The following is a 10,426-nucleotide window of genomic DNA, read 5'->3' on the forward strand; positions in this document are numbered from 1 at the left end:
AGCCTCTCATAGAAATCTTGGTAAGCGTCCCGTGTAGAGCCTTTCGTACGAGAGCTTTCCAACAGAGCTGATTTCTTAGTTTTGACAGCGTCGTGGCGGCGTAGAAAGCGGTCGATCCATCTAGCACCCAGGGGCTGATGATCACCTCCTTCAGCCAAGATGGCCTGCGCGAAAGCCACCACCTGGCTGCGTCTAGGAGCCCTTCCAGACTTTTCTTCATTGAGGCACCAATCGACTACATGCCTCTCTTGCACAGGACTGAGCCGTTGTTCGTGGATTTTGGCTTGTTGTCGAGGGTGGGCGCCATGAAGCCGTCGGTTCAGGGTAGACTGTGGGATGCTGTACTTTTCCGCTGCATCTCTCTGGGAACAAAGGCCTTCTTGAACCTCGGCTATAGCCAATTGAATAAGCTCTTCCCGGATAGCGGTCATGTTGATTTTGGCCAAGAAGTGGATGAGTTGTGTTGAGTTGAAGTTAGTCATGTCTGGAATGGTGGTGCGGTGCCAGGATTCCATTGTGGGGCCGATTCCGTTGCGGGGTCCAGACGTCTAGACCACCGAGACTTGCGAGATTGGACCAAGCACGACTTTCAACGCGAGCGATTCCAGTCTTACATACAAGACATAGAGACCATTGTGGCCCCCCTGATTTCTGACGAATACGATGCTACCACCAATGATGAGTTCTACGACCTCGTTATGAAGAAGCACTACAATGTCGTCGTCTCCAACTGCCTGTTGCTTGTCCTCAAAATCATCAACTTTGAGGAGCGCGGAGGCGGCCGTCTGCAGAACAAAGGGTTTGCGCAACTACGCCAGCGTGAGGAGCGTGGTGTGCGAGATCTCAGACGGAACGAAGAGAAGCACTGTACTGAGTTCTTGCGTTCTCTCTGCGCGGCTGGAGAGACCTGTAACGCCGACAAAGGACATACAGGGGTGTTTACCGGTGCAGGGTTGACACAATGTCTTTCACCTCTCGGACCGTTCCCACATCGGCCTGGGCTCCTGTACGACTTCCGACTCGGTATCCGAAAACTTGTACAGACCCTTAACGGCGCTTGTACATATCAGGGCAGAGGTGTCTACGAGATTGACAAGAACAAGCTCGCTCAGGCGTTTCATCGGCGCTGGCTATATTGAATGGGCGTTGTCACAGCATGCCACCAATGAAAGGGGACCGGCCCCAGAGGAAGACCTGGCAATCACAAGTGATACCGGAAGGCACCATATAGTAGCCCCGCTGCAAATGTCTGTGCGCGCTCAGCACCTCCATGCCAGTTTATGTTGCATGTAGGACGCGCGACACCGACTCCTTCATTCCAACTATTCAGTTACACCCATACCATGCCACCCCTCTGGTGCCTCCTGCTTTAACAAGCCAACTCAAGTCACTTACAATCAACAGCGGCTATCAGGAGATTACATACACGACCCGCCAGGGATTCTTAAAGCCAAGTACACCGTCAGACCCTGCACCCGCTTATAGGCAGTCACAGCTGCTCACGCCTACAAGACGTCCTACTGCTGCGACCGCTCCTCTTTCATGGGCCGCTGCTTGGTCTCCCTCAGCGGCACCACGCTTCGGTGTCATGTCACCAGCTGGCTCTCCACAAGCTGTTAGTCCTTTCCAGTACCGCTGGGCACCCAGCTGCAAGAACTGTGAGCAAACTGGGCACTCCTTCCGCAGCTGTCCAAAGACAGAATATTACCGATGTAAGTCCTAAATATCGAAGATAACAGTATACTACTCTATGGACACGACCGCAGGATATGGAGCACTAACACTATGCTTTTTAGGCACTGGCTTTGGACACATCAGTTATGATTGCCCATCAACGCCTCGGCGTCAGCGGTAAACATAAGACAGCGAGATGGTGCAATGCAATGGATCGGTTCATTACCTTTTGATTTTTTTTTGTGGGGTTCTTCTTTACTCGGATCTGCTTCATGCACGAGGTGGAAGAGCCGAACGCTGTCCTTGGAAGCTGTGAGTTCGTAGGACAGGGGGTGCAGTCAAATGTATATTGGAGCGTAGTACCTTATAACCTTGGCTGCACTACCTGCTCTGAATACTTTTGTTCGTTAATATCAGCTTAGGGCGATGTTGTGTTCACGCCAAAGCTGAACCATGCAAACAGACTGTCCTTAGCCAGATCGTCACCAAGTAGCACGTAGCTAGATTGTTGACTGTAGAAAGCGTCGACGTGTCCGGTCCCAGTGCCTTCTCATACCCTCAGAGTGCCCGCTCATACATGGCCTCGGCGTCGTTGAAACGACCCTGATCGGCATAGAGGTTGCCGAGATTGTTGACCGTGCCTAGCGTCGACGTGCGTTGCGGCCCTAGCGCTTTCTCCCTGCCTCGGAGTGCCCGCTTGCCAATGGATTCGAGCCAGGTGAGCGTTGCCGCTTTGCGTTGCCGCTTTATGCTCTCGCGACCCGCCCGCCCGAGCGGGTTGAAGAAGGGGCGCGACCAAACCGCACAGGCCCAGTTCTGTCTTGGAACCCCGGAAGACAGAGGCCACTGATTTTCAGGCCGAAGCGAAATCGTGAGGAACATGGTAAATCCATGAGAATCGAGCCTAAAACGTATGAGAGATCTGTATTATGAAGGGACCGTCAAGGATATCAACCAAAGCCGCGAGAACCCCTTTACACCCCTGCCCTGACCCCGCAAGATGAATCTGGACTCAACGTTGAGTGCCTTCACGGGCTGATGAGGGATGTGGCGCTAAGCGCTTGAATCTATGGTCATTGTATACGCTGAAGATGTAGGGTTTGGCTGATGCTTCTATGTACCTATCTTGGTTTGATGCTCTTCCTCCAGCATGGGAACCAAGCTCGGGATGTGGTCCGGATCTTTCACAACAGTAAGATCTCCCAGTTGGTCATCAAGATCCATCACACTACGCCTCTCGCTGTATAGACTATTCGGCCAAATTTTGCCAACCGCATTTGCACTTGGTGAAAGCGAACCTTGTGACTGGGGCTGCCTGGTTGAGTCTGGGGAACGCCAAGTCGACAAGGCTTCGTCTCGGGATGTGGAGGAGGCGTGGCAACACCGGTAATGACAAACGGCAATCCACGCATTGACGATTTGGTAGATATCCGGCCGAGCCTGGACCGAATCGCATTCTGCTGTCATCTGGATCAGTAAACCAACGTTAACTCTTCGGGAGATTTCGAGTAGAGGCCGTATCACCAAACGGTTCTCGTGCCGTCCGACATTTGGCCAGCCGACTCAGCCAAAACCGCGCCGACAACGTTGAGCACGACAAACCTACAAAGATGTCGGCCATACCCAGTGCTCGAGTCGTCGACCTGCGCTTCGAGCACTATGCCTCTCCTCACCAACTCGGAACTCATGTTCAGCGCCCGCGCTTGTCATGGAAATTTGCTGGTACTCCCGACGGTTTTGTCCAGCACGGCTACGAGCTCGAAGTCTACGACCAACCGCCGGCCGCCGGTGCACCGTGCATTCACCGAGACGAGGTCATCTCGGAACAAAGCACCCTCGTTCCGTGGCCATTGTCGCAGCCACTCCAGTCGAGGCAGCGCGTCTTTGTGCGGGTGCGTGCGTGGGGTGACCAGGGAGGCCAGAGCCGGACGGCATGGAGCAATATCGCGAGCATTGAAGGTGGACTGTTGCAGCGGAAGCTGTGGACGGCGCACCGCATTTCGTCGCCCTGGGAGTACCCGAAGGACAGCCCGCAGCCAGAGGAGCTCTTCAGAAAGGAGTTTCGAACAGACGCAGCAAAGTCGGTAGCATCGGCCCGGCTCTACATCACGGCTCAAGGGGTGTATCAAGCGGAGATCAACGCCACCACGGTCGGCGATCATGTCCTGGCCCCTGGATGGACCGTCTACGACAGGCGGCTGAGGTACCAGTGTTTCGACGTTCTGGAGCACCTTCACAAATCCCCAGGCACGAACGTGATTGGGGTGAGAGTGGCCGAAGGCTGGTTTTGCGGACGGTTGGGATGGGGCGGTGGGTTCCGCAATCTTTGGGGCGAACGCCCTGCCCTCCTAGCCCAGCTCGAGATTACCTATGACGATGGGACAACAGACACCATCGGCACAGACTCGTCTTGGACCGCGTCCAGAGGCCCTACCGTCAGCGCGGAGCTCTACGACGGCGAGAAGTACGATGCGCGGCTCGCGATTCCGGGCTGGTCTGGTTCACCAGACGGCAAGGCAGTGGTGCTCCCTCAAGACAGCAGCAACTGGGAAAACGCTGCGGTCTGCAAGCCGTTTCCAGACAGTGTGCTTCTCATTGCGGAGGAGGCCGAACCTGTACGTCGGATAGCCACCGTCCGGCCGTTGGAGAGGATATTAACGTCCAGCGGGAAAACAGTCGTGGATTTCGGGCAGAATTTGGTCGGCTATATCAGGATTAAAAAGGTTAGAGGGAGGGGTGGCCTGAAAATCTCGTTCACACACGCCGAGGTGCTTGAAGACGGAGAACTTGGGCACAGACCCCTTCGCGTGGCCGCCAACTTGGACGAATACACGCTTCGCGGGGATGTCGACGGAGAGTCGTGGGAGCCAAAGTTCACATTCCACGGATTTCGTTATGTCCAGGTCGACGGCTGGCCAGAACCTGTGGAAGACGACGGCAATGACGGCTTGTTGTCGTCCATCGAAGCCGTTGTTTGCCATACAGACCTGAGACGCATCGGCAATTTTGGCTGCTCAGACCCTCTCCTTTCTCGACTTCACGAGAACGTCGTCTGGAGCATGCGCGGAAACTTCCTCAGTATTCCGACAGATTGTCCGCAAAGAGACGAGCGGCTGGGCTGGACGGGAGATCTAGCAATGTTTGCGCCGACTGCAACGCTGCTGTACGATTGTGTTGGTATGCTGCTGGGCTGGCTGAAGGACGTGTTCGCGGAGCAATGCAAGCACGGCGGCGTCCCGCCGCTTGTTGTGCCCAATGCTGTGACCAATGACCCGATGTTCGGTCATGTCCTGCCGGCCGCGGTCTGGGCAGATGTGGCTGTTCTCGCGCCCTGGGCCCTGTATCAGGCGACGGGTGATGTTGAGATTCTCCGTGATCAGTACCAGAGCATGGTGGATTGGATCGTAAGCATTCCGAGGAACTCAAGTCGTAATTGCCATCTCTGGGACTTGTCACATCCTCAACTCGGTGTAAGTACTGCTTTCCAAAGCATACATCAGCTCTTGAACACTGACCGATGGACATTACCACTACCAGGACTGGCTTGACCCCACGGCCCCCCCTGATAACCCGGCCGCGGGCCAAACAGATGCGGTCCTCGTCGCGGACGCGTTTCTAGTTCGGTCACTCGAGCTCGTTGCCGCGACTGCAGCGATCCTAAACCACGAGGACGACGCTCTCAAATACAAGGCCGAAGCGGCCGCAGCGAAAGCCGAGTTCGGTCTCGAGTACATCTCACCCACGGGACGAATGGTGTCCGATTCCCAGACCGCCTACGGCCTCGCCATCGTCTTCGACCTCTTCCCTTCCCCCGAGCAGAAGGCCCGAGCATCGGAACGGCTAGCGTGGATTGTCCGGCGCAACGCCTTCAAGATCGGCACCGGGTTTGCAGGAACTCCCTTTATCTGCGAGGCACTCGCCCTCGCGGGCCACCCACAGATTGCGTACGCCATGTTGCACAACAAGAGCTGCCCGTCGTGGCTGTATCCCGTCACCATGGGCGCCACGACCGTCTGGGAGCGGTGGGACAGCATGTTGCCTGACGGGAGCATCAACCCGGGCGAGATGACCAGCTTCAACCACTACGCGCTGGGCGCCGTGGCAAAGTTTCTTCACGAACGTGTGGCTGGGTTGCAGTCGACTACGCCAGGGTGGAAGACGATCAGGGTTGCGCCGGTGATTGGAGGCGAGTTGACGGAGGCTCGCGTGGAGATTGAGACGCCGTTTGGTAAAGCTGCGAGTGCATGGTCGTTGGCAGGGACGGAAACCGGCAACGACGCAGCTACGATGCTGCTCATGGAAGTGGTCGTCCCGCCCAATGTATCTGCGGAGATCGTCTTCCCAGAGGGCTCCGTGAAAGAGTCGACGGTGGTTGGGCCGGGCAAGCACACGTTCTCAATGGCCTTCTCGAGGAGGAAGGATTGGCCGGTAGAGGCTCTTCGACCATTTTGAGACAGTCTGCTCGAGTCTACTGTAGAATGCATACAATAGACCTGCAATTCAGAGGCATGTGAAGACGACGTCTCTGATGTCATTCGCAGTGAGTGACGTGTCAACTCAATGAGTGTTATTTACAAAAGTGTCTTGTCCCTGCCGTCTGTCATTTTCCGAAAGCATCGGGAGCTTGGCGATAGCCTCCAGTTCCAACGACGTGGCGCTGGTTGATCGAGCACTTACACGGCAATTACCCGACAATAACGTCCTCTGTCAATATTGGACGATTCGATTGGGAATACATGGCCAACGTTCGAGCTCAGGCCCTCGGTCAACACTGAACCGAGAGATCCACTTAGGGCATCGGGAGTGGCGTGCGGTTTCGGCTCCACAGGATCCCTGGCTGTCTGGTTCGTCTATGCGTCTCAGGGTTGTCACGATTCACGGGGCCCAGATATCGGAAAGTGACATTGTGGGGTCGGCGTTAGTGGAGATGGCACAGGCTGGAGAAACTGGGGTCTAGGCCCCTGGGGACGTGCATGATTCTGGGGAACATGAAGTACAGTTTATACCTTGTGTCATCACATTCATGGATATCCCCTTCCATGTATAAGAGGTCTCCTGGCCTCTTCGAGGACCTCCCAATGACCTCGCCCCCCCACTCACATCGCCGCGTCTAGGAACATCGAGGCCTGTCGCTGCGCGCCAGGGACCCGAGACTCCAACAGACTGAACAAGACACAAGGTTGCCTCCCCATCTTTTGACTCCAGCGCCTCCGAAATGGCTCCCAGCATTGCCAGCCAGCAGGATGCCAAGCTCGACATCTCCCACGGAGAGTTTGCCGAGACTATGCAAGTCTCGAGCGAGGCAGACAAGGGCATCTGGCAACTGATCAAGGAGAACCCTCGAGTCATCATCATCACTTTCTTTGCCAACTGCGGCTCTTTTCTCTTCGGCTATGATGTTCTCGTTCAGGGTGCCGTCACGGCCCTCCCGGCCTTTACGTGAGTCCCCAGGGTTCCTGCGCGAATCTTAGCCTCTGCCACCCGGCTTCTTGCCTTCGAGGTGGCTCCAGTCAACAACTGACTTTGAGAATTTAATTCTAGCATGTATTTCGGTTCGCCTTTCGGTCAAGACATGATTCTACCGGCATTGTGGCAGGGTTTGTGGCAGGCGTTTGCTGCCATGGGCATCATGACCGGTGCCTTCAGCAACGGTGCGCTTCAGGACAAATTTGGCCGCAAGATTATGTTCTCTGTTGGTGGTTCGGTCTCTGCAGTGGGCGAGTATTCCTGTCTTACTCAAAACAAAACATCCAGGACAGCAATGCTAACTGTTTTGCATACAGCTACCGCTATCGCTTTCGTATCGTCAAACCCAGAGTCGGTTGATATTAGACGGGGGATTCTTCTTCTCGCGAAGTTTATCCTGGGAATCGCAATGGGCATCATGATGTCTTCTTGCCAGACATACGTGTCCGAGATCTCCCCACCCCGACTGCGCACCATTCTTCTTGGATTTTACCCCTTCTTCATTGTAAGCCGAGCGTTTTCCAGCCCTTGGAGCCGCTGATAAACCAACCTGCTGGGATAGACTGTTGGCCAAATGATTGCTATCTCGACCGTCTTCTCCCGTGTCATGGATTTCACCCCCATGGCCTTCAAACTCGGCTTCGCCTGCCAATGGGCCTTTGCCGGGTTTGCCATGGTCGTGGGCGCTTTCATCCCCGAGAGCCCGGTCTTCCTCGTTGCAAAGGAGAGGATTGCCAGCGCAGAGAAAGTGATGAAGCTCATCTACGGCTCATCTGGGGCCTCCACGGCTGAGCGCATCCAATTAATCCGAGCGACGATGGAGCACGAAACCGCCTCGGCCGAGCAGTCCAACCAGGCCAGCTATGCCGAATGCTTTAAGGGCACCAACTGGAGGCGTACACGCATCGTCGCCTTGCTCAACACCCTGCAGCAGTTCATCGGCGTCTCCCTCGTGTCAAACTCGACCTATTTTTTCATCATGGCCGGCATGAGCCCGAACATGTCCCTAACCATCAACCAAATCGGCGTGGGCCTTAGCATGGCCTGCACCCTCATTTCCTGGGTTGTGATAGCCCACGTCGGGCGCCGAACCGCCATCTTGGCCAGCTTCGTGGCTGCCGGTTTCATCTTTCTCGGCATGGGCATTGCTGGATTCTGGACAACTGACACCACCGCAATCAGGTACGTGCCCTGCTTACCTGCCTTCTCAGATTCCAACTTTTTTCTCTCGAACTGAGAGCTAACGGGATTCTCCACCAGGTTCGTCGGCGTAGCCCTGATCATGGCCGCCTGCTGCAGCAATCTCGGCGTCGGAACGGCATACCCCATCGTGGCAGCCGAGATCCCCTCGGCCACACTTCGTTCCAAGACGCTGGGTCTCGGTTTCCTCGTCAACGCCTTCATGACGTGGGTGTTCTCGTTCTGCGTGCCCTACATGTTCAACGCAGACGAAGGCAACCTCGGAGGCAAGATCGGGCTGGTCTTCTGCGGCTTCTGCATCATCGGCTTTGTCCTGTCCTGGATCGACATCCCCGAGACCAGGAACGTCACCTACGCGCATTTGGACTTTTTGTTCCAGCAGGGCACGCCAACGCGGGCGTTTTGTAAGCCGGTGCCGGCAGGCGGCGAGGATCAGACTGTGGACAATTAAGCCCTTGTTTGGAAGAAGAATGGCCGCGAACTGTACACAGCGTGGGCATATGGCGCCAAAGACAAGAGAGGTACGGTAGCTACCCGTTGTAATACACACAGCTTACCCAGGTAATGATACGCCCCATAGTGTGACAAGGTGAGAGTACGCCTTGCTGTTAATGGGAAAATGAAACAGTAGCCCCATCAAAGAACGAACGACTCCTTGAGACTCATGGTGTTGGCTGGGCCCCGGCACTTTGCACCAAGAATGCGACAACGCCGGATTGTCCGTCAGCCCCTCTGCAAAAACCAGGAATAGCTGTGAGGGAGCAAGGTTGGAGGCGCTGGTCATGAGTGCGCCATACCTTTTCTGAGCAACATTAGAGAACCAAGTGGATATCTCAGGTCTGAAACGTATGGCGCGTTTCTGGAAAACCCCGCAAAAAACCGCCCAGCCCTTTGATATCACTTTCAGAGAGGTAATTTTGGCAGTCCTCCCGTATTGCCCGGCAATCACGCAGTAAAATTCCTTTAAAAAGCCATTAGCTGATGCAGCTCGTCGAGCGAAATAGATTGATATCCTTTGGAAATGATGCATTTCTGTGGTTGTCGAGATGCACGAGCTTCAATTCCGGGAAGGCATTTCGCTCCCCTGGAACCGGCCGTCTGGCACCCTAAAAATTGGCGCCCAATCCACTAATCATTTAGGGCTCGACGCACTAATTTCAGGACTTCAGATCTCAACGACAGTTGTCAATCTCAGGGCTACAGTACATACATTGGACGCTATGTGACACTTGCACCCTTTCCACCCCTCCCTTCCGCCCCCCCCCAAAAAAAAAGAAAAACCAAAAGAACGAAAAGAAGAGGAACAGCCAGGCAACCCCCTTTTCACGCTTCCGGCGGCCATCTACGCTCCAGATCCCCGTTCTTGATAGCCTTCGTGACCTTGTCAAGAGACCACTTGGGGCACAGCTCCTCCATTTGCGCGATAACACGCGACTGTTCGGCGGCGCTTTCTGCGCCGCCCCGCTCGCGCGACTTGCCCAGGATGAAGTCGACGATTGCCTTTCGACCGCAGAAGACGGACTTCTGCGACTTAGGGCGCCAAGCAGCACCATGGTTAGCCTCGAGTGACTCGATTGAAGGCATGCCAGCCCTTCCGTATCTCCACAGGAGCCACAGATCTGAGGGTGAGCAGACCCGATTCCATAAGGAGACACAGGAAGCGAGCAAACAGAGAAAACAGCATAGTTGACCCAAAAAAGTACCTAGTGAACGTCCACTTACATGCGCGGACCCTCTCACTCCCTCCACCTCTTAAATTCCTTGAGCTCATTCATATACATAACACAACCTCCCCCCAAGCCCACCCATCGTAAGGACCAACAGTTGATGAGCCGATTGCCCTCCGGCAGGGACAGGAAAATTGCCAGGAGCGAGAGAGAGGAAGGAAGCGCCCCGTAGCGCAGCGAAGGGCCGCGCGACTGACGAGCGAAGCGACGCCAGCAATTTTAGTCTAGCTTATCTTGATCTGCTGTTTCCAATATGCGAGCCACTGCTGCGACGCGAGCCGGTCGCGATGGTCTTCGGCGAGGACTTGCTCTCGTATAGCGACAACCTGCTTGAGTAGCGCGACGGCCTCTTTGACCTG

The 10,426-nt window shown here is 55.3% G+C and overlaps 5 protein-coding genes across 5 annotated transcripts; 3 read left to right on the forward strand and 2 right to left on the reverse strand.

Annotated features, from left to right (window-relative positions):
• Positions 1 to 575: 575 nt before the first annotated feature.
• On the forward strand, positions 576 to 1,199 carry N657DRAFT_440711 (uncharacterized protein). Its single transcript, XM_062787383.1, has one exon. It carries the CDS (start codon positions 699 to 701, stop codon positions 1,137 to 1,139), a length of 441 nt encoding a protein of 146 aa, XP_062641901.1. The 5' UTR covers positions 576 to 698; the 3' UTR covers positions 1,140 to 1,199.
• Positions 1,200 to 2,232: 1,033 nt separating this feature from the next.
• N657DRAFT_717609 (uncharacterized protein) lies at positions 2,233 to 2,720 on the reverse strand (the record flags this gene model as incomplete). Its single annotated transcript, XM_062797489.1, has 1 exon — positions 2,233 to 2,720. Exon 1 carries the CDS (start codon positions 2,554 to 2,556, stop codon positions 2,233 to 2,235), a length of 324 nt encoding a protein of 107 aa, XP_062641902.1. The 5' UTR covers positions 2,557 to 2,720.
• A 564-nt stretch (positions 2,721 to 3,284) lies between these two features.
• N657DRAFT_717615 (glycoside hydrolase family 78 protein) lies at positions 3,285 to 6,261 on the forward strand (the record flags this gene model as incomplete). The annotated part of the gene is made up of 2 exons (XM_062797490.1): positions 3,285 to 5,144; positions 5,212 to 6,261. 2 exons carry the CDS (start codon positions 3,285 to 3,287, stop codon positions 6,124 to 6,126), a joined length of 2,775 nt encoding a protein of 924 aa, XP_062641903.1. The 3' UTR covers positions 6,127 to 6,261.
• Positions 6,262 to 6,604: 343 nt separating this feature from the next.
• On the forward strand, positions 6,605 to 8,861 carry N657DRAFT_606665 (general substrate transporter). The gene is made up of 5 exons (XM_062790226.1): positions 6,605 to 7,113; positions 7,216 to 7,403; positions 7,458 to 7,645; positions 7,703 to 8,322; positions 8,401 to 8,861. Exons 1-5 carry the CDS (start codon positions 6,890 to 6,892, stop codon positions 8,789 to 8,791), a joined length of 1,611 nt encoding a protein of 536 aa, XP_062641904.1. The 5' UTR covers positions 6,605 to 6,889; the 3' UTR covers positions 8,792 to 8,861.
• An 802-nt stretch (positions 8,862 to 9,663) lies between these two features.
• N657DRAFT_685452 (uncharacterized protein) lies at positions 9,664 to 9,985 on the reverse strand (the record flags this gene model as incomplete). The annotated part of the gene is made up of 2 exons (XM_062796781.1): positions 9,664 to 9,864; positions 9,947 to 9,985. 2 exons carry the CDS (start codon positions 9,983 to 9,985, stop codon positions 9,664 to 9,666), a joined length of 240 nt encoding a protein of 79 aa, XP_062641905.1.
• Between the last annotated feature and the right edge of the window lie 441 nt (positions 9,986 to 10,426).

This window comes from Parathielavia appendiculata, assembly GCF_033297405.1.
Source record: "Parathielavia appendiculata strain CBS 731.68 unplaced genomic scaffold N657scaffold_60, whole genome shotgun sequence".
In the NCBI taxonomy this organism is placed as follows: Eukaryota; Fungi; Ascomycota; class Sordariomycetes; order Sordariales; family Chaetomiaceae; genus Parathielavia; species Parathielavia appendiculata.